The following is a 23,580-nucleotide window of genomic DNA, read 5'->3' as shown; positions in this document are numbered from 1 at the left end:
CCTTGGCAGAAGAAATGGACAGTCTACTTCTTAACAGTCACAGCCATGGAAACCCGGTGAGGAAGTGCCCTGCACACGTGGGTCACCATGAGTCAGACTGACTCAAGTGCACCAGACACTGAAGCAAAGAAGGAACTCCATGTGACTTGAGTAAGATGAGGAGAGATGGGAAAGAGAAGTTTCACAGAGGCTTGGATGGTTATACAGCCACTTTACAGAGAATGTTAGACTGGAAAATGGGCCAGTTCAGCCAGCATGGGGCTGATCCTTCAGAGAGGTCTGTCCCTGAGTTCACATCCATATACCCTGCATCCTGAGACTAACCTGCACAAGGACTTGCCCTTGGCTGGTGCAGAGCCTAATCAGCAAGGACTTCTGTCAAGTGCTGGGTTCTGTGTGTCTACTATTGGCAGATGGCAGCTTGTCAGCAATCCTCATTTTATCTGGTGGCATAGTCCATATAGAGAGTTGGACTCCTAGCCTAAAGTCAACCAGTTCAAATCCACCAGCAGCTCCAAGGGAGAAAGATGGCCAGTCTCCTTCCATATGGTTTACAGCCTCTGAAAACCCACTGGAGGGTCAACTATTAATTTGGTTCCAACTCAAGAGCAGTGAAAAAAAAATTATTCAAATCCTTCTTCTATGAATGAAAAGAAAGATTATAGGATACTAAATACAGACAGTACAAGTGAAAGACTGCTGCTTATTTTGCCTTGTAAGTAAAAACAGTGTTTCCTGCAGTTATTCTGGAAAGGACATTTTGACTCAGTTACCAGAGCAGCACTCCACTGGAATAACGTGATGTCCTTAGCACTTAGATTAAGAGGAAGATGTGTCGGGGGCACACCATTACCGTCTCTGTGAGAGATGGTGGCTTGGAGCACATTGCTCCACCTCGGGTGTCATCCTGTGAAAGTGTCCGAGGTCTCCTCATGGTGACGTTTGTGAGCCTCGAGAACTGCCCTGCCAGGGCACACAAAGCCTCACAGGTTTGCAGGAAACAGCAGATGAGTCAGAAGTCACACAGATACTCTGGTGAGGAAGGTGCTGTACTCACTAGGTGGAGAAAGTAGGCTCCAGAGATGCCCTTTGGCGCCCCCATAGGTGTAGGGGACGCTTTGCTCTTCTGCTTGGTGTGTGATTCATCACTGAGTTTTCCTTATCCAAGTTAGAAACTGAGTAAATGGAGCCAGAACACTTGCACACAGCATTTTTTAAAGAAAAATATTTGTTTACAGAGTTCAAATATATTGTTTTTCACAGAAGAGCCTTCCCATTTCCTTCACTCCTCCACCCATCGAATTGGGCAACCCTATGATTAACACCCTGCCACCCACCCTATCACCTATCCTCACCCCTCTGCCTCCACCTTCCCTTCCTTGGATCCTCAGACTCATTCTACAGTAATGGTTTTATAAAAACTGTGGGACAGTTTAGTGCACACTAATTTGTGTGCACAGGGACCATGCTGCTCTGCTCTTTGTATGTTCCAGTCTTAGTGTATGTACTGCTGAACTGGGCACGAGCACAGCATTGTAGAAAAGAACCTTCTTGCTCTTAGTTTGGCATTTTGTTGCCTGAACCATTTTCTAAATTTACTTTCTTTTGTCTAATACGTTTTTCTGGAATTGATTACTTAAAATCTTGTTTTGCTTCTAGGGCCCTTACCAGGATACCTTGGAATTTTTGTTAGGCAGTAGAGATGAATGTAAAAATTTCTGGAAGATTTGTGTGGAATATCACACCTTTTTTAGACTTTTTGATCAACCTAAGCCAAAAGCTAAAGCAGTCTTCTTCAGCCGGGGCTCTTCCTTCCGATACAGGTAAGACTAGCCCTGGCCTACAGTATGTATAAGAAAGATGTTAATATTCTGAAGACCTTCAGGTATAGTACAGCTGTTGTAAGATGATAATAACTAGAGAAATACAGCAAATAAGATAGGGGAAATAGGCTTCCTAGGAGGCTTGCCTTATCAAATCAGTTACATTTATAAAGCATAATATTAAGTAAGTATGGAAGGTCTGGTGGCTTAGTGGTAAGGAATTGCCCTACCAGTCTAAAGGTACATGATTTGAATCCACCAGCTGCTTTGTGGGAGAAAGATGGGCAGTTAACTCCCATGAAATTTACTATCTGAAAACCTGCTTAGAGGGTCAGCTGTGGGTCAGTTCCAGCTAGACAATACATAAGAACGTGTGTGTGTGTGTGTGTGTGTGTGTGTGTGTGTGTGTGTGTATACGTATGTGTGTTTGCATGTATGTGTATGTTTATACATATATACACATACATAAGCAAGTTTGTGTGAATGTGTGTGTGTGTGTGTTTATGGAAGAAGAAGACAAGTCTTCTATTTCCTTTTCTCAAACTGAAAATTCAACTTTAGGATTCCTAGTTTATCTTTTTAATTTGAACCTTTATTTACAGTGGAAGAACTCAAAAACAACTGGTAGACTATGTGAAAGACAGTGGTGTGAAGAAAATTCCGTATGAAAGGTGACATCTATGGTCTTTATGATATAAAGTATATGTTTTTAAAATAAATGTTTTCCATATTTTGAACCTTTACTTGTGTAAAGATTATTTCAAATACATTAGGTATGTGTTTGGCCCTTGCGCTTGTTTGCTTTCTTTTGAAGGTAGTGTATTGGCACTCTCTCTCCAGACTTTGCCTTTTGTTTCCAGAAAGTCTGCATAGTTTACAGAGTGGGAGACTTGAATTTGAGAATGTTGTTTCTTAGTGGGGCAGAGTTTTTCTTCAGTCTAGTTAGATAACTGTTGGGGCAGATACTTTTTATTTTATTTTTCCCATTTTCTTTTCTATTCTAATCCAGTGCCTTCTGGAGCTTTATCAGAGTAATTGGTCACGTGTGTCTTACCACACTTGTACACAGGCTTTTCTTAAAGGGCAGTGGAATGGGCTTTTAAATCTTCTATCAGGAGATTTTGCACTTGGCAGCTCACAGCTTGTCCACTCTCTTGCAGAAGGCACAGCAGGACACGGCTGTCTACCCGAGCTCTGACTACAGATGTACCCAGACAGGTCAGTCCCTCTCTGGTCAAATCATAGATAGTGTGGCTGTGGCAGCAACATCTTGTAATAGGGCCAATGATGGTATATAAGGGCCAGTTTTCTCCTCTAACATATTTTTTTAAAGATAGCACATGTTTTTGTTTGTTTTTTCTCATCTACACCCTTAGAAAGTAATCTAACAGTATTGTCACAAACAGAAACCACTGCCTTTACCATAGAGCCACTTCCTCCACATAGTGACCCTTTTCCTTGGGTTCCCAGGGTAGTAACCCTTTCCAGACCCCCTGTCACGTGATTCTTCTGTGGAGCAGCTGCTGAGTTTGAAGCACCACCTTTTTAGTTAGCAGCTGAGTGTTTAACACATCGCTGCACGCTTTCTAAATTGACGACCCAACTGTGCTTAGAAATATATTTGCCGTCATTTGTGGCAATGTATTAACTAATGTGCTACCAGGCCTCCTTAATGTTGTCACTAGGGTCTTAAAATTAGATGTGTTGTTTAATGCAGCAGGTCTATTTCTGGGACTTAGTTTATATAAAGGAGCCCTAAGTAAACAGAAACTTTATGCCTTGGGATGTGCACCGTGGTGTTACTTGTGATACTAAAAATCCTAAATAGCTGCCGTTGGTGTGGAATGACGTTTGCCCACTTGATAGACTCTGATGGAGCCTTAAAATCGAGTGCTGGGAGACTGTTGAGTGACCCAGACAATTGTCCCAAATGTCACATGAAGTAAAATACATAGGTTCTGAAGCAGCCTTATGCACCTTACGTAGTATGATCCTCCTTTTGATAATAAAAAACCAGTAGATAGATGTCCATAGGAAAAAAGCTGTAGAGATGGCAAACACCATCTCCGAGGGACGAGGTTGCAGGGCTCTTCTTTCCCTGCGGTGAACACATACTGCTTTTTGTGGTCAGGAAAACAATCGAGTGAATGCTACTTTGATAATAGCTGATAGGCTGTTGAATGCCCACCCTAAGCCAGAGGCTGGCCTCCCTAAGCTGTATTCACTTTGTGGAATTCTTGGTAATCTTGAAAGCCTCTGTTTAGAAAGAGTGTGTAGTAACTGGGAAAATTTCTTGCTATTGTGTGAACAGGAACAAATTTCTCTTCATGAATGTTTGGGCTGATGAGGACTTTATTAAGATGATGACACACACAACAGTGCAGAGTGGACCAGAATGTGCTGGCAGCTGCTCATTGTTCCCAGGAGCAGAGCAGAGTGACTGCCACACACCGCAGCTCCTCCCAAGCCCTATCTTGTGTTGTACTTCACCTGTCCACTCCCACCAGCAGGCATGTCTTTACACTGACTCTCAGTGTTTTTGTGTAGTGCTGCATCCTAACCACGTTGGCGTTTTCTGTGTGGTTTGACCACTAGAACTTGTCACTCCTGCCATCATGGAATTTCCTGAGCACTTGTGCCTTAAGTATTAAAGCTCAAGTGCCCCACATTTTTTCATTGTCACTAATTGGACTCTGTAAATCAAAACATTTTTCAGTTCTTTTAGTTGTTTCCACCTTAGGAAGGCCTTGCTAAATACATTAAAATTAAAATATGTTTTTGATTATTCCTTTCCAGAGTTAAAATTTTATAGCAAAGTTTGAATAAAGAGTTACATTTCAGCTTCCAATTTTCTTAGATTGGTTTTTTTAAAAAAAAATACAAGAGAACATTCAATGTGATTTTGAAAGGGTGATAGGCAACTAACCCTTTGAAAACCAATGAGTCGTGTGCACTGTGCCCGTGAGATTCTGTTTCTAGGTTAGTTGTTGTGCCTTTGCTGTGGTGCACACTTTGCCCTGCACAGAACATTGCCCTGTACTGTTTGCTTACACCGTGGTCCAGTCACCCTTAATGATGCTATGGTGCTCGGGGGTGGTAGGACAAGTGACATGCAGTGACCAGAGAGGACTCACCCTCCCATTAGCGTGCCTGCTAGCTGTGAGCACTGAGCTACAGGAATGATCTCATTTGCTCATGGGCGCTGGGCCTCTAGGTCCCATTGGTGAGAGGACTAGCCTCCTCTAGGTATATTCTGCCCCTCAACAAAAGGCACCTGCTTGCCAAGGCAGCACATGCTGCCAGAGGTTTGATTTTACATGTAGGGAATTGCATGGGGAAGGTGGGGCCATCGTGTGTAAACAGATGAGTAGGCTCCCAGGTCTTCAGTCTTTTGCAGCTGGGTTTGGTCAGGGCTAGATAGAAATGCTGTATTGGTGGTACCACTTAGCCTCAGAGCTTTCTAGTGGTTATTTTATGTGTTCATTTTTGTCTCCTCAATCTTGATCCCCAGAGCATTTCTTTCACCGAGGGCATGAGGACGCCTGCCTCCCTGTCTTCAGCAAACGCCTCCTTCTACTCTGTGCCTACCTCCCTGGTGGCCCAACCTGGCCTCCCAAGTTCTATGGACAGCAGCTGTTCCCTTCGGGACCCCCACGTGCTCCTTGCCAGGAGTGGAGCTACAGACAGGAGCAGTGCAGGCTCTACTGGAGGTTCCGACACGGCTTGGCCCCCTGGGCCCCCAGCCCCCCAGGCCTGCCCAGGTGCTGGCTTTGGTCATGTCAGAAGGAGTGGTAGCCCCACTGGTCCAGTGGCGCCCTGTAGCAGGACTTCACCCACAGGTGCAGGGATTGGGGGAAGGGAGCACGCAGCAGTTGGCAGCCATGACCGTGGTGAGGTTGACTCTGTCTTGGGTGTGCTGCTTTCTAATGGGGAGCTCCAGCATGGCCAGCCAGCTGGTCACCGGGGTCCTCTTTTCACATTGACAAACCCTCAGCTTCAGGTGTCTGAGGAGTTCATAGATGATGACCCAACAGAGGCCTCATTCTTTGCTGGGGGCTCTGAGGCATTCTCTTGCCCTTATGGCTTATTGGCCCTGCAGGACACCCGGACACCTGCTCTGCCCCTGGTGTCCCCATCGTTGTCCCCACACCTAGAGTCCCTGCAGTCCAGTCCAGACAGGTATTCCACCGAGGCTGTCGATATGGATGTGGATGACGACTTTGAGTTTGAGGAAGATGGTGGCTGCCATGGTGACACGCACCCCTCGGACACCTGCGAGCTGTTGGAGGTGAAGGCCCAGGCCAGTCTGATGCAGAGCCTGCTGAGCACCTCGGAGACCAGCTCGCTGCGGAACAACCGCTCTGAGAGCAGCTCACTGAGCAACATGCCACTGACCAGTGCGCTGGCCAGCCAGTCTGGGGCCAGTTCCCTAGTGAACTTCCCTGCCTGCTCAATCCGCTCAGAGTGCAGCTCGGCCTTCCAGTTCTCGGACATCCTTGACCAGCTGGAGCAACTCAGCTACCCACCCACGGCCACTGAGGCTTCCAGCAGCTCAGACACAGACTCATGGGACTCAGAGGCTGAGGCACCCCTGGACGCCAGCCTGTTTTTCAGCACCCCATTCACACAGGCCCCTGGAGAGAGGTTCACATTTGATCTGCAGAGTAATCTAAAGATTGTGACTCCAGATATGCAGCTTGACAAAACCCCCTACTGACCCCTGTCAGGCTCTCACCACCCTTCAGTGGGGATCATGCCCAGGGTTCTTTGTTTAGGTGTTGAAGTGACCCCATGTAATGCCTCTTGGCCAGCTCTTTTCTAATTCCCTAATCATACTTTCTTGAATATTGAAGAATGGAAATTTCCACAATGTTAAATCTATGAATCTAGTTTAAAACAGATGAGTCTTTTCCTGCTTGCTGTCATGGAAGGCAGATAACTTGGTCTTTATAGCCTTACGTTCTTGGCATTTACTGTGATTCAAGTGAAAACTGGTGCTGCACAGTTTAAATGTTGAACAGTCCCCTCTCCTGTGGTCTTCAGTAGTCTGGTTGAAGTCTCCTTGACACTACTGTGAGAGACATGGTACCCAGCCCACAGCTCTCCGCACAGCAGCCTGCCTCTGACTGCCCGAGCCACGCTGCTAAGTTTTGCATGGAGCTTGCCTATCTCAGCGCAGTCAGACTGCGACCCAGAGCACGGACTCAAACCCCAAGATGCATTGTGCTCTGGATATCATGTGAGGTCTTGGTCTACAGTGTGCTCTGAAGACATTGAGCTGTTGTCTTCTAATTCTTTGAGGTGAAGGAAAGATGCACTTGCAGGAAAGACCCTAAATACGTGATAAGCTACACACAGGAAACACCTGGGAACTCCCCGAGTGCACAGGTGTCTGAAGTCCTCCCTCTATACAACCCATCACAGTCCCACCACAGGACAGGTCACAGACCCTTCTCCTAGCCGCCTCCATGCTTCAGACCGCGGCCAAGCACAGTAGCCAGTGTGCCATCCATGAACTCCTTGAGGTACAAATTGTCTGGAAGCCATTACTGACAGGATCAGGTGGCTCCTACAGCAGCAAGGAAGGCCACAAGAACACCACTGGTCTTCCAGAGCCCAGGCAGCTCACCCCATTGCACAGGGATGTGGGGGCTGGTCTGGCCCGATGTTAAAGGCTCACTCAGATCCCTGGCATGGGTCAAGCATTTGAGGAACAAGAACACGTGTGTCTGTGTGTTGTCCCCAGCCAAGACCTCGGTGTGGCTGGTGCCTGTCACACTGGTGGAGCTGTCAATAAGCCCAGCAAATGGCTTGCGGTTGTTCTAGTCATTTCTGGTCTTATCTAATAGAGCAGTGCTCTAGATGAAGGTTCATTTTCTTCCAGTGTGCTGTGTGGCAATGCTGAATGTTGAATCTCCTTTCCTGTGTAAGTAGCTCCAATTCTTCACCTAGGGGATGTGTGCAGGGTTTGGCCAGACAGGCAGGAGGAGTCTCAAAGCTTCCATTGGCATCTGGCAACCTGGTAGTCTTTTCTGACCTCATTAGATTTGGTCAGATGCCATCAGGCCTAATCTCCCGAGTCATTTCCCATGTTTGTGGTCTCCTCGATCCTCTGATCAGTCTTGACTTTTGGTTCCCCTGCGCTGGACCATGCAAGCGCTTTGTTGCTTTTGGCTCTATCTCTTGCTGTCAGGCTGGCCTGACACAATGATGTAGTGGGTATAGGCTCTGAGCTTGCCTGCTCACAGCTGTACGCTGGCAGCATCAGTGTGACCACAAAGATGGTCACTGGCCGGACTCAGACCGACCCTGTGTCCCTCTCCACACTGACCTTAAGGCCTTTGGTGGGTGTTCATTTCACACACATCTGAGTTCTTCCCAGCCTCTCTATTCACACAGCACAGAATCATTCTTTGCCTCCCTGCTGAGCTCCTGCCTGGCGTCAGTGCCCCGTGAGGCGTCTCAGTACTTGTCAGGTTCCCAGATAGCCCTGACAGCAGGTTAGACTTGGGGCGAGCTGAGCTTGCTGCAGAACTTGGGGAGCTGCTTCCTCATGCAGCTTCAGGACCTGTGGGGAGGAAAGGGGAAGCGGGGCAGAGAGGAGACCCAGGTCCTTGAACAAATGTACCCTCACCTGCCAATTCTGAGGACTCTGTCCTGTTTTTTGCTTCCTACCAAATTATTTTGTGTTTTTAAATGAAGCCTAATTTTCTGGAGGTGATTGTTTAACTTTTTATTTAGTAAATTTTCAAACTATACAAAAGATGTGTGATGGGCCAGCTCTCTTGACTTCTCTGCACAAGGTGTGGGATCTTTTGCCTGGCACATCCCTGTCTTCTTTTCTGTTGAGCTGGTGTTCGGACAGACCCCTGACAGCAAATGATTTTCCTCAGTGTCTCTTGAGACCCAGGAGCACTTTCTTGCTAAGCCTGTGGTATCTTCAAAATACCATCAAGTAGCAAGAGCATAAGCAAATTTCTCATTTTAAAAACATCTTCTAATACTGAGTTCAAATCAGATTTGTAACACAAATCCGCTTACCACATGTAGCTATTTTATTTCTACATTCTTTTTGCATTTATTCTCTTTTAACTTTTTATTGTGATTTGTGTGTAAGGTTACAGAGTAAAATGGTTTTCCATGCAATGACTCACATTCTATTTTGTGTTACTGATGACAATTCCTACAGCATAACAGTGCTTCCCCCACTTCCTCCCTGTGTGCCTCATTCCCATTCACTCTTTTTCCTGTCCCCCCTAGCTCCCCTCCCTTCTGAGCTTTGTTGCTGTTGTTAAGTCTTCAAGTGGAGCATGCATGACTCATAGCGACCCTATGAACAAAAGATCTGAACCTTATTCTGTAGCAATCATCGTTTCTCTATGTTCATTTCTTTTATGTTCACAGAGTTTCCAGAGGCATGTCTAGGAAATGGATGTCCCTCCTGCTTCCAAGCCTGTCTCAGTCTGAGCTTTTCCCTGAGTAAATGCTGTCCTTTTGATTGCAGTTGGTTGGTGATTCTAAGAAGCACTTAGAAGCTGGTATTATTGATCACATTAGAGACCTGTTTGTTGTTTGTCTGAAAGTTGAGTTACAGGTGATTTCTGGGTTCTAGATTTAAAGGGTGACATAGGATCATAGTCTCAGGAGTTCTTCCAGTCTATTGGAACAGCAAGCCTTACATTCTTTATGAATTTGAGTCTTGTTCCACATTTTTCTCCCACTCAATCAGGACCTGATATTCTGGTCCATTCTAGAGCATTCAGCAGGCATGACTAGGTACTGTCTAGGTCTTCTGCTCCCAGAGTCTGGGTACTGATGGGTTCATTGTCCTTCAGGCCTCTGGAGTAATAGTGTTTGATCTGATTCACTCTCCTGGAGGAGGAGACACCAGTAGTTGTACCTCGGATGGCTGTTTGGAAGCGTGTAAGACCTCAGTAGTGATTCATCACAGTAGGATGTGGAACACTGTTCCTGTGAACTTTACGCTGGTAGACCTTGTCATCCCTGCGGCTGTGATCCTGAGCTCCCAGCCCAATTCATTCCCTCAGGATATTTGATTATGGTAAGAAATTTCTGACTCTTTTCCCTGTATGCTCTACTATATACATGAATTTATTTACAGCACATACAGATGTATATGAAGAAATCTCATTTGTCAAGTCCGTATACTCATGGGTATAGCCTTGTGTGCCTGTAGTACATTGATCTTGCCTGTCTGCTTGCTTGTATCATTATTGGTGATGCACGATTATATATGTTGTCGTGGTTACCTTTGTTGTGTAACTCATACACCTCTTCATGTCTTCCTTTTCTTTAATGATATTGTACTGATCACCCCTTTTTCCTCTTGCTTAAAAGACACACACACACACACACACACAGATGTGCACATACACACACATACCCTTGTAGCACTATGGAATAGTCAGAGCAGCTGTCCAGAGTCCTGCAGCTCACTACTGGCCACTGGGCCTTTAACCTGTACCTCCTGTTCCTGCAGTAAGTGGAAGCGAGGTCTAGAGTCACGGGAAGCAGGGGCCACTGATGGCCATTTTGGGGCTGGCGACTTCCACACAGGACAATGCAGTCAGGACAAGTCCAGCATCGAAATGTTCCATCAGGCAGTGCAGGTGACATATACATTCCTGCTCAGTTCTTTTGATCTTTTGACAAGCTCTGGAGAAATAGTGAGTGACTTTATTTGTTCAAAATGTTAATCATAGACTTCATCATTCCAACTTTTTCTTCACAGCAAGACAGTTTACTGACAAGTCAGTTTACAGCTTTCTCTTGAGCTGCTGCCCAAGGTCCTGTGCCTTTCATCACACTCTCCATGTGAGTTGTGGCAGTCTGGTTTTACCAATGAGCTTAGACGATGGTGTGGTGTGTTCTCCATAAGCAAGCAGTGGGTTGCCCGCCTTTGGCCTGAGTGCGTCTGTTTGTGAGTCCCTGTTCATGTTGTCTGTATTTTCACTTGATCTTAGCCAACTGGCCAAAAAGCGATCCGGGATGGCTTTTCAAGGTGCAGTCCTGACACCAGAGTCCCAGTGCTGTATAAGTGCATGTTTAGACCTTCTCTATTCTGGCGACACTTCCCATTATTCCACAGTCACAGTCGGAAGCAGATTGCAGGCAAGTGCTGAACATTCAGAGTGCCTACAGAGCAGGGCTGAAAGGTCAATAGGAAGCTTCTGGGAAACAGCTTGACCTCTGTTGCTTCATGGGGCCAAGTGTATCAATGCAGGGGCAGCATGAGGCAGTCAGACAAGACAGCTTCCCCTTCGTCCAAGAGGAACTCACACTGCTCTATGTAGAGCAAATCTGTTTTTCTAGTTAAATGTCCAAAGTTCTTATTTCTGATCAGTCGTGTATGAGTAATTCTAAGTGTTCTGGAAGTTGCTGTAGTAAACATCTGGAATGATGTGTGCTGTGTTTTTAGTTAGTTGATGTTGATATGTGTCCTTCTTATAAATTCTTAAAGAAATTTTATAAAAATGGAATTAGATTAGGATGTATTCCTTGCATTTATGTGTTAACGATCCCTGATGAACACTATTACGTAAAAGTGTGTTCAATATGAAAGGGTTGGTTAAGCCCTTTTTGCAAGAGGTCATTTGCTCCCTGCTGGCTCAAATGAGTAGGCGTTTGACGTTTCTGAGGCCAGCGCTGTGTCTGCATCATATCACACCTGGTTACAGGCAGTACACACGTGTGGTGTGACCGTGATACCAGCGAGTGTGTGGTGGGCACAGCTGCCTGTAGAAGCAGAGGTGTTCGTGTTCTCAAGCTTTACGCTGAGTCAGCGGACCCCGCACTGGGGCCACATGCTCAGAAGACTGTCACAGATGGGTGGGGTTTGGGGGACACTCATTTCCTCCCCCAGTCCCTGCCTACAGTTGCCTGATACACAGCAGCATCTGCACCCCTGGAATAGGCAGGAGTGTGTGGGCACTCCCTCTGCACCTGAATGTGTCCATCTTTAGATGCTGTTTTTGTTGTCTGGTCCATGGTACTTGTAAAATTTGTTGACTATTGAAATTGTCATCTGTAAATCTGTACTAACTAAGAATTTTTTAATTGTTTATCCAATAAAATGAGGAAATACCTATTATGACTTTAAATAACGGATTTTTTAACTATTTTTTCCCCTCTGCTTGTTTATGGGTTTGATTTAAACAAGTTAAAGGTTACTACCTCTCAGCCCCTGAAGCAGCTACATCATCCACAATCAGTTCACATATCCTTCCCTGCCCAATGCTCTGTCCGCACACCCTCGGGCCAGGCCCCTTCTCATGCCATATGGCAGTGGGGTCTGGGTCCTTCTCCCAGCCCTGACCTTTGACCTGCATCACCAGGTAGGCCCTACCCATCATGGTCTGTGTGGTCAGGTAGGCAATGGGCAGGCATGGTCATCCCTGCCCTGTGTGGCCAGTGACTGGGCAGGTCATGAAGCAGATCTTTATTGTGGCTGCAGGGTGTGTGAGTCCGTGTTTGTAGCACAGACGATATGGACCATTGTCCTGTCCTCTTGACTGCACATGGGACAAGTGCCACTGATCTGAATTCTGAAATGAAGGAGGTGTTTGCCTGGTTTACCAAGCTCAGGAGTAGATAACGAAAGGCCTTGACCCAGAGCTCACAGCCACCCATGTCCTGAACAGCTTTCACTGGAGCTCCCACTGGTGGTTCAGTGAAGCCCAGCACAGTTTTCTGGCCCTGCTGGCAGCCCTGGACCCCACTGACCACAGGCAGTGCTGGGTGGGACACAGGCTCCACTGGTCTCATGGGCAGAAGGGACTCTCTGTGAACAGGCAGCTCGCTTTGCCCTGGGCACTCACGGGTGCTGGTCACCTCAGGAGGCATGGCTGCCTGTGCACATGGGCAGGGCCATCACTGTAGGAAGAGCCAGTGGTGTACCCCCTGAAGCACCTCCCATTGCCACTGGAGCCCTGGTGCAGGGCCCACTTGGGCCCACCCAGGGACTCCTGACTGCTGAGGCACTCCGTGGTATCTGGATTTCACCACACTACTTTGAAGCATTTCTTTCAGATCTAGACGTTTCTGAGCCTCAGTGTTCCTTGCTGGTGCACCCCACCTGGCAATCTAGTTTACTGAGTGGTCTGTGGCCTTCCCTCTGTCACTCCAGTATTAGGATCAGTAAGGCAGACCTTAGATCCAACACTGCTGCTGCTGCTCATGGCACCAGCGTGCAGCCCTCGGGCACCACGCATGACGTAGCACTGGTGGGAGACCACGCTGGGCAGAGTCCACGGGGCAAGTCAGCAGATCTGCTCTTAATCCGAAAAAAACCCCACTGCCTCAAGTCGGCTCTGCTCACAACAACCCCACAGGACAGTATAGCTGCTTCCGCTGGCTTCGGCCACAGTAACCCTCATAGACAGACTGCCCTCTGCAGAGGGACTGATGGCACCAAACTGCTGATATTTTGGTTAGTAGCCAGATATCTTAACCATAGTGCTGCCACACAATCTCATTTATTTAGAGCCAAACAGAAGGACCAAGAGGCAGCCTGTAAGACACTGTACCCATGAAGGCCCTGACCATAGGGTAGGTGTGCAGGGTGAGGCCACATGTTAACTGTGACAGCCTTGAAGTAGGGGTGTGTTATGCTCTGTTCCAGATCCTCCTTAATGACCACTGTTCTGCAATTTGCGGTTTTTAGTCAGATTTGAGACCTCTCAGTCCAGAAGCAAAGCCTGCTTGGCTCTTGGACACCTGCTTCTTGGGACCACTCTGCTGTTACGGGGTAAATGGTTTAAGATATTTCACTGGAGAGTTTACATGGGCACCAAGGGATGAGATAGATGTGTGAAAGCTTTCCCTCTAAGGGCACTGTCCGTCTTTGATCCCCTGAACCGAGAATAGGGACTGTTCTGCAGGAAGGTGAACACAACCGGGTCAGATTTTCTAGGAGTTGAGACAGGAGCAGATGACACAGAATGAGTCTGGGTCATCGTGGAACCATCCTGACCCAGGTAGAGCAGGACTGAGCTGTTTCATGTAAACAGCCCACGTGGATGAGCCTCTCATGGTGTGGGACCTGCACGTGTATAACTTGAGCAGGTGTGACGTCTAGTTTCATGTGAGGACAAACATAAAGGAAACTTTTAGTGTTGGCTCATGGTATTTTTTCATCCATTCCCAAAGTTGTGAGTTGGCTGTTTCTATGAAGTAGTAGATGATGATGATGATGTTGTTGTTGTTGTTGTTATGTGCCGTCGAGTCACTTGTGTCTCATAGCAACCCTATGTACAATAGCCCTAAACTCTGTTCTGTCCTGTGCCAGTCGCACTGTCTCTGACACTCCCATCCCGATTGTCTCAGTCACCGATTTAATCCACCTCCTAGAGGGCCTTCCCCTCCTGCTCCTGCCCTCCACCCTCCCAAGCATGATGTCCCTCTCCAAGGACCGGTCTTCTCCTTACAACATGTCCAAAGTTCATCAGACGAAGTCTCAGAATCCTTGCCTCCAAGGAGCAGCCTGGTTTAACCCTCTCCAGGATGAATCTGTTTACCCAGCAGTCCACGGTACCCTCAATACTCTTCTCCAACACCAAAGCTAAAAGGTATCAATTCTCCTTCTATCCTCGCTAGTCATTGTCCAACTCTTTGATGCATAACAAGGGATTGCAAAGACCATGGCCTGTATCAGACGCACCTTAGTCTTCAGAGAAACACTATTGCTCTTCAGCACTTTGGAGAGGTCCCTAACAGCAGATTTTCCCATCGCAATACGTCTTTTAATTTCCTGACTGCTGGTGCCAAGAGTGTTGACTGTGGAGCCAAGCAAACTAAAGCTGTGAACAATCTCAATCTCTTCACCATCCATCCTGATGCTGCCAACTGGTCCAGTGGTGAGAATCTTTGTCTTCTTGACATTAAGTCTCAATCCATAATGAAGGTTGCAGTCCTTGACCCTCTGCAGCAAGCGCTTCAGGTTCTCCTCAGGTTCAGCAAGTAGGGTTGTGTCATCTGCATATCGCAGATTGTTGATAGATCTACCACCAATCCTGATACTGCATTTCTCCTCATAGAGCCCAGCCTCCTGGATGATCTGTTCTGCATACAGGCTGAAAAGGTATTTAAAACAAACAAACAATAAAGGTATGGAGACAGGACACATCCCTGGAGTATGCTCTTCCCAATTTTGAACCATGCAGCGTTCCCTTGCTCTGTTCTGACGGTTGTCTCTTGGTCCAAGTATAGGTTTCGCATTAGCACTCTCAAGTATCCTGGGATTCCCATTCTTCTCAGAGTCAGCCACAGTTTGTTATGATCCACACAGTCAAACACCTTTGTGTAATCAATGAAGCACAGATAGACATTCCTCTTGTACTCCCTGCTTTCAGCCAAGATCCATCTAACATCAGCTACAATATCCCTAGTACCACGACCCCTTCTAAACCCAGCCTGGACTTCCGGCAGTTCTCTGCTGATGTGCTGTTCCAGTCGTTTTTGGACAATCTTCAGTAGAATCTTGCTTGCATGTCAAATCAATGACATTGTTCTATAGTTTCCACACTCTGTTGGGTCACCTTTCTTTGGCATGGGAACAAATATAGGTCTCTTCCAGTCAGTTGGCCAGGTGATTGTTCTCCAGATTTCTTGCCACAACTTGGTGAGCACATCCAGGGCAGCATCTGTTAGCTGAAATATGTCAATTAGTATACCATCTATTCCTGGGACCTTAGTTTTTGCTATTTCCTTCAAAGCAGCTTGAACTTTTTCCTTCATCACCATAGGCTCTTGCTCATATATTGTTTCATTTAATTCTTCTGTGTCTGCCAATTCCTTTCAATACAGATACAGTGACTCAGTATATTCTTTGTATCTTCTTTTAATACTTCCTGGATCATTTAATATTCTGCCTAAAGCATCCTTGATTATAGGTTTGAATTTGTTCTTCAGTTCCTTGAGCTTAAGAAATGCTGAGCGAGTTCAGCCCTTTTGGTTTTCTTACTCCAGCTCCTTGCACATTTCATTGTAATATTTTATTTTGTCTTCCCACGCTGCCTTTTGAAATCTTCTGTTCAGCTCTTTAGTATCTTGAATTCTTCCTTGTGCTTTGACTTCCCTACGCTCCAGTGCAATATTCAGAGTTTCTTCTGACATCCATTTTGGTCTTTTCTTCCTCCTCTGTCTTTGTAATGAACGTTTGCACTCTTCTTGGATGATACCCTTGATATCCTCCCACAGCTTATCTGTTCTTTGCTCATTCGTGTTCCTGTTCCTGAGATGGTTCTGAAATTCAGGTGGGATAGACTCAGAGTTATATTTTGGTTCCCATGGATTCGGTTTAATTTTCCTCAGCTTCAGCTTGAACTTGCATATGGGTAGTTGATGGTCTGTTCCACAATCAGTTCCTGGCCTAGGTTTCACAGCTGATACTGAGCTTTTCTAGCGGTTCTTTCTGTAGATGTAATCAATCTGATTCCTATGCATACCATCAAGTGAGATCCATGTGTATAACCTGCGTTTATGTCTCTTAAAAAATGTGTTTGCAATGAATAAGTCATTGAATGGGTGACTGGAATGCAAAAGTTGAGAACAGAGAAGAAGATTCAGTAGTTGGAAAACATGGACTCGGTGACAGAAATGGAGCTGGAGATAGGATGGTTGAATTTTGCACTATCAATGACTTATCCATTGCAAACAGTAGAATGATAGGCAGTTCTAATATCAAATGGTTGCTTTTAATCTCATAGACACCCCCCCAGCCTTCTGATGAGAATGATTGGTCTGTCCTGAAGAGCCCGCTCCTACGTGCGGAACAGAGGTGACCTGTGTGTGTCAGGAGGGCACTGTGCGCTGTCCGTTTCTTGTGTGTGTTGCTGGGGAAGTACGTTTCCCGGTCTCTGCAGAGACCAGCAGCTGAGCAGCGTTTTCTCTCTCTGTCCTGACCAAGGCCCCCAGTTTGTTTTTTGGGGTCCTTTAGTAAGAATTGATTCCTAATTTCATAACCCTGCTTTTCCACCCTGGCCAATGCCTTTTCTGCCACCCCAAAGCAGATTTTAGTGCCTTGTGCAATGCCAGAGCCAACAAGTCAGCCAGGCTGAGGTCAGGTTTCTACACCCACCTGGAGGTAGGCAGCCTCCAGCCTGCCATGGACACACGCCTGAAGGGCAATCAGGCAGCATGAGAGTGGGGGAGCTTCCTTGCTATGTACTGAACATGCGCCCATGAAGAATCTGCGGTCACTAGCTGCCAGGCTTTCTGAGTGCAGTTCTGACCTATCAGTGACCGACAGTGTTCTGGAGAGAAATCTTCACCATCTTATTCATGGCACTTGTCTCTCCTCAGCCCAGGAATGGCTCGTTCTCGGGGGCTCCCAGAACCCTCTACTCCTCTTTCAGACACGATGTCCATGTATGGTTTGGGGTGGAGAGAAACTTGAGGGTCACTTAGCTTATTTTAACTAGATGTGTAATCAAAGCAAGTCCTAATAAACTGGTGTTTGTTAATAATCTCCTGTAGTTGTACTATCAAGGTTTTCCCAGAAAAGACTGTTTCCCAGGTCTCAGACCTAAGTCATTGTGGAAATTTCCAGAGGGGAGCTTGGTTGTCAAGATCTTTTCATAACTGTCACCAGCAGTACTGACCATGTTGTGGTCTTTTCAGACTTCAGGATTTGTCAATGTGAAAACCAGGTCATCCACCACCCCAGCCCTGGGCTCAACACCCAATCTGGTGGCCGTATGCAATGCAGGGTCACTCCTGCATTAATCACCTGCCCACAGACACACTTCACTTCCCTCAGCAGGATTTTAGATCACAAGTCCCCAGCAATCATCCCAAGCCCTGCTTTAGAGCAAGTAGTGCTGGGCTAAAGAGACCCCGTGGTGATATTCATGCACCTGGAGATCCAGGGGGAGGTGACACTGACCCTCTGCTTTTATGACTCAGGTGTGCGATTGTGGTCAGGAATTACACAAGCTCCCATGTTAAGACAGTGCACATTTTAATTTAAGGTAAACTACATAGGTTTTAGACAACACAGTTAAAGTTATCCTGGGAAATGTTTAATATCTTTTTAATTTTTTCATATTTAGTAGGTTCCACTTTTCCATAAACAAACATTTGAAATTAACCTTTGAGAATTAAAAAGAAATTAATAAAACCTTAGATGAGATCATGTCTGTACTAGAAATGTATACTAGCTTCTTAGACTTGGGCCACAGATTTGGTTCTATCTAGTCAAGGCCAAATGTTTTTAGAAGCAAAAAGTTGTTATAATTTCAGTGGTATAAATGTAGAAAATCAGAGTTAAATCCTCAGGGAAAACTCAGATCATGAAATTGAGAGAAAGTTTTAAAATCTCAGTCAGTGCTGTTGAGTTGGAAATGACTCCTTGCTGACCCTCCAGCGGGTTTTCAGAGACTGCAGTTCACAAAGGAGATTGTCCATCTCTCTCTGATGATCAGCTAGTGATCATGAACCACCTGCTTTGTGGTGACGCACAGTTCCCCACGCAGTAGGCCAAGAGAGCTCCCCTGCGTGAGTCTGTACAACCTGATTCTTCTCGTGGGTCTGCCTTGAAACAGGCAGAGTCCTTCATGAGTGTCCACTGAGCCAGTGCTGTCACAGCAGGCACATGAGCAGTCATCCATGGCATGGCTGCTGGGTTTTGTGTCCCAGGGGTTCCAGACAGCCTAGAGGCTTCTGTGATCCTGGGTGTATCTGCAGGGACTTTGTATGTTTTCATCTTATGTCCTGAGTAAAACTGCACAGCATGCAGGTTTTAGATGCATGCCTTCTGGAAGCATTCAAAGTAACAAGGCCATGGAACCATCTAGCCAGGGTCAGGGAATAGTGGGAGGTCTGAGCCAGCCTCAGCCATTTTCATGTCTCTACTCCCATTCCAGGTCTTTCCATGGAGACGCCTCAGCCTTCTCCCTGCACCCACAAGAACCCACTGGGCCCCTACTCTGCGTTTCAGGTGAATCTGAACCCAGGTGAGCAGGGCCCATCTCCCCTCTTGAGCCCTGCCCTCAGTGACACAGGAGCCAGGACAGATGATGAAGAGGAGACAGCACACAAGGTGGGCACTCTGGGGGACACAGGCCTTCCTCACTCCTCCTTGGATTGATGCGAGGGGCGGAAGGGGTAGGGGCAGCCAGGGCAGGGCATCAGCTCCTCAGTAGTGGCTCTCACTGCCCCCCATGCACACAGAGAGCTCTGAGCTAGGTAGCCACTGGCTGGGGCCCTTGTGCATCCCACAGACAGGTCCCCGCCCCAAGGAGCTGGTGCTGGGTTGGGTCCTTGGTACATAGAAGGGCCCTCCACTCTCCTATCAAGGGACATCCACTCTGAAAACCAACCAGTCAGATGCCAGAGGAGGGCTTCCTAGGAGCCTTGTCTCGAGTCAGTAAGGGCAAGCCCCAGTGGAGCCTGGGCTGGGGATGGAGGACAGTGTAGGAGGGAGCCTGAAGGGACAGGGGTCCTCATCTGTGGAGGAGGAAGGGGGCCATGTGCCTGTATGGTTGCAGTGCCGTGGGGAGACCCCGCCAGGGTCTCTGGTCATCCCAAGTACATGTGTTGTAGTTAGCCTAAGGGATGGGGAAGCCACGCTTTGGGTGGTATGCATGGCACAGAAAAAGACAGGGGGCCAGGGAATTGGAGGTTGGAGAAGAGGATGGTCAGCATAACAGGTGAGGAGGGAATTGGCTGGAGGACGTGGGAAGGAGAATGCTCTCAGTGGCTGCCTACAGTGGGTACTTCCTGGATTAGCTAGGGAAGGGGCTTTCTGTCCCTGGACATTTGCGTTTCCACATGGGGCATGAACCCTCCACTGGACCAGCCTGCATGTGACAGGGACAGGGCTCCATCTTATTGGATGCTGTAGGCCTTGCCCGCATAGAATGGCCAGGGCCAAGCTGTGTGAGCCCTGATCCATGGAATGACTTTTACATTGTTGTTAAGTGCCATCAAGTCAAGTACAACTCATAGCGACCCTATGAACAACAGATCTGAACCTGTCCTATCCTGTGCCATCCTCCTGCTTCCTGACACGCTAGATCCTATTGCAGAAGTTACCATATCAATCCACCTGGTTGAGGGTCTTTCTCTCCTTTGCTGACCCTCCACCCTTCCAGCGTCATGACCTTCTCCAAGGAATAGCCCTTCCTAGCAACATGCCCGAAGTATGTGAGGGGAAGCCTCATCATTTGTGCCTCCAAAGCGCACTCTGGCTGCACCCTCTCCAAGACATATCTGTTCATTCTCTTGGCCGTCCATGGGATGTTCAGTGCTCTCCAACACCACAGATCAAAGGTGCTAACTCTTCTCCTGTCGTTCTTATTTATTGTCCAGATCTTGAAAGCATAGCAAGTGATCAGAAAGATCATGGCCTGATCAGAATTTTATGTTACATCACTCAACAAAATAGAAAACATTAGCGCCTTCAATCTACTGCGTCATCAGCAGCAATGTGACTTTATTACAAGAAGTGGTTGATGGTTTGGTGGCTCTTTGTCCACCCTAGGACTTGGGAGCTACTACAGAGGACAGTCCCTAAGCGCCTGGGCTGTGGTCCCCATATATTATTAGGTCCGAGGCTAGCGGCTACATCCTGGCCGGGGGAGGACTGCTCCTGGTGCCAGGGAGCCTCACACATGTGCACGGGGACCACTAAGGTCTATCCCTTTGTGGTGGTTGTCCTGACTTGCTATCTTCCCTGTCTGTCCAGCATGCTCACGGCAGCATGTCTGTATCTGTGCGGGCAGAGCACGTAGGCTGGCAAGGGAGAACCTTGAGGCTATGGTGGGCAGAGCTCCAGTAGACAGAAGCTCTGGTAGGCAGAGGTCTGGAGGAAGCAGAGCTGCAATAGGCAGAAGCTGAGGCCAGGTCATGCTGAGAGCCCTCCTTTCCTGGGCCTCGCAGGGCAGTGTGTCCAGGTGCCTTCTGCATGGGGGCAGGTCCTGCAGAGCCCAGGACCCATCTTGTCTGTGCCTTTACCTTCTGCAGCTTCATCCCTCAGAGCCCTGGCAGGCTGAGGCGCCATGGCCATCAGTGTGTCCCCTTTCCAACAGAGACCTGTGAGGGCCAACAGTGCTCCAGGGCTCTGATGGAAAGGTGGTGGCTTCTGCTCCAGTGCCTCACAGGCAGCCTGGCGTCCTCCTGCCCATTCAGCCAGCTCGGGGCTGCTTCTGCCCCATGGCCGGTATGGCCAGCAGCCATCTGTGGGATGGGGCAGTGTTGTGTGCCCAACTTGAGGTCTGCTTGGCACTGACCCGGAGCCCTTCCAGACCTCATGGCCTCAGCACCTCACTGCCTTTGATGGAGACTCCCAGGCTCTGGAGTGACCCCCTGCGGGCCATGCTGCCTTTGGTCAGGTGCATTCAGGTGGCTTCACCTCTCAGGGAGGGGGCTCAAGGAAGAAACTCATATTCAGAGTTGGAGGTGCTAATTCTGAACTTCCACCTTGGGGAGCTGTTGTCAGAATGGAGGAGAAAACAGCATAAAGCAGGGGGGCAACCCAGCTTCCCTGTGTCTTTATTGAAAATTGCCAAGGAGCAAATTACAAGAGAATTCTATGCAAGTAAAGCTGAGCTCTTTCTATTGAAAACTTTATGCTTTACTTAGGAGAAAGGGGTTAGCAAATACAATCCAAGAATTGTGAAAAATGCCCAAGGTCTGCCTTGGCCCTGAGCCCCTGTGACCTGTCCCAGGGGGAATTCCGGCTCCCTCATATCCTGATACAGCATTTACTTTTTCATTAATATTTAGTTTGAAATTTGGTTTCCCGCGGGGGGATGTGGCAGCTTCCATTCAAGCCCAGGAAGGCAGCCTGCAGATTGCATATTTCAAGTGGGGTCTCAGGCCAGCACCAAGACAGAGTGTGGGCATCCCTGACCCAGCTAGGCTCCTCCGCACTGGAGAACTCTTGGGAAGTGAATTTTAAAATTTGTTTTTATCATGAAGCACAGAATGGTGCCCTGGGTCCATCTGTGTGGGCCTCTCAGGATCTAGGGGTTTCAGTCTGAGGCAGTAGGAGCCCCAGAAGAGAACTGGATACTGAGACAGCACGTGGGCTGCAGGCATAATGACACAGGGCAGGAAGGACGCACGTTGGGAGATGCCCACCTGGGTTTCAAGCTGGCCTGTGGACTGTTGCAGAGTGATGGTGTGGGTAGTAGTCAACTTTGGAGATTTGAGGGGATACCCCCTACAAACACAGAGGCCCGAAGTATCTTATGTCTCACCTGAGCCAAGACTCACAACTCGCTGGTGCCTTGTGTACCTGTCACCCATGCCACCCTAGGAGAGACACGGAAGAGCTGGTGCTCAGTTCGCACTGAGGCCACCCACAGGGAGATGGAGGACACACATGGCACACGTCCTGGTTGCCAACATCTCATGTCCTGAACAGCTGTCACGGCAGCAGTGTCACGAGCCCAGTGGGGTGGGGGTGGGGGGTGACCAGAGCAGCTTCACGTGCTCAGACAGCGTGTGGCAAGGACACCAGGGGACGCAGACTGCCTCACCTGTGAGTGCCTCACCTTGGTACAGGCCGTGCCCAGCAGCAACCTCCTGTGGCCATGTCTTTCTCTTTCAGTGCGCACCCACAGACCAGGCGTACTTCATAGCAAAGGAGATCCTGGCCACAGAACAGACCTACCTCAAGGACTTGGAGGTCCTCACTGTGGTACGAGGCCCGAGTCCTGGCCACCTTGACTTTCAGAAAGCTCACAGATTCACACCAAGGACAGGAGCATGTCCTCGGGAAGCGGGGCTGAGCGGCCGCACTGGGTCCTGGACACGGCCAGTCAGCAGTGTGGCCCTTGGAGGTGCCTCTGTCCCTGGGGTGCTGTGGTCTGGTGTGGGGGAGCCAGGGTGTCAGTGAGCTCTCCCCACAGTGGTTCCGCAGCATGGTGGTGAAGGAGGACGCCATGCCCCAGGACCTGCAGACTCTGCTCTTCTCCAGCATCGACCCCGTCTACGAGTTCCACCGTGGCTTCCTGCGAGAGTTGGAGCAGAGGCTAACGCTCTGGTAATGCCCCTGCTGAGCACCCGAAGGGGGACCCCTGCCCGGACCACCCCTCCTGCCCCCACACCAGCTCTAACCCCCGGCCCTCTCTGTTGGTCTGTCATCAGGGAGGGGCCTTCTGGTGCCCACACACGCAGCGGCCACCTCAAGATTGGGGATATTCTCCTCAGGAACATGCGGCAACTACAGGTAGCGTGGCCCACACCACAGGATAATAACCTGTACGCGAGTCTTGGGGGTCCCCCAAACTCCCCAGTAACGGCAGTGCTGACCTCCCACAACAGTGTACACCGATAACCTTTCACCCCATAACAGTTCACCCTGTATAACACTGCACTCCCTACACTTCACCACCACAACACTTGATCTCCACAACACTGCGCAACACTTCGCCTCCCAACACGTCACCTCCAGCACGTCACCGCCACACTTCGTCTCCACAACACTTCACCTCCAGCACTTCACCTCCCACCACTTCACCTCCACAACACTTCACCTCCCAACACGTCACCTCCAGCACGTCACCGCCACACTTCGTCTCCACAACACTTCACCTCCAGCACTTCACCTCCAACACTTCACCTCCCACCACTTCACCTCCACAACACTTCACCTCCAGCACGTCACCTCCAGCACATCACCTCTAGCACGTCACCTCTAGCATGTCACCTCCAGCCCTTCACCTCCAGCCCTTCACCTCCACAACACTTCACCTCCACAACACTTCACCTCCACAACACTTCACCTCCA

General features: G+C 48.4%; 1 protein-coding gene across 1 annotated transcript in view; it reads left to right on the top strand.

Annotated features, from left to right (window-relative positions):
• Positions 1 to 23,580, top strand: part of FARP2 (FERM, RhoGEF and pleckstrin domain protein 2) — a 124,529-nt gene that overhangs the window by 87,984 nt on the left and 12,965 nt on the right. The window contains exons 9-16 of the mRNA XM_006902934.1: positions 1,660 to 1,823; positions 2,426 to 2,494; positions 2,984 to 3,041; positions 5,335 to 5,584; positions 18,707 to 18,882; positions 22,399 to 22,488; positions 22,700 to 22,833; positions 22,938 to 23,019. Of these exons, the coding sequence (XP_006902996.1) occupies positions 1,660 to 1,823; positions 2,426 to 2,494; positions 2,984 to 3,041; positions 5,335 to 5,584; positions 18,707 to 18,882; positions 22,399 to 22,488; positions 22,700 to 22,833; positions 22,938 to 23,019 (1,023 nt within the window). The remainder of the gene's footprint in view (positions 1 to 1,659; positions 1,824 to 2,425; positions 2,495 to 2,983; positions 3,042 to 5,334; positions 5,585 to 18,706; positions 18,883 to 22,398; positions 22,489 to 22,699; positions 22,834 to 22,937; positions 23,020 to 23,580) is intronic.

Source organism: Elephantulus edwardii, unplaced genomic scaffold (assembly GCF_000299155.1).
Source record: "Elephantulus edwardii isolate Elephantulus edwardi_28Jun2011 unplaced genomic scaffold, EleEdw1.0 scaffold00472, whole genome shotgun sequence".
Classification (NCBI taxonomy): Eukaryota; Metazoa; Chordata; class Mammalia; order Macroscelidea; family Macroscelididae; genus Elephantulus; species Elephantulus edwardii.
This window is presented reverse-complemented; position numbering and strand designations above follow the sequence as displayed.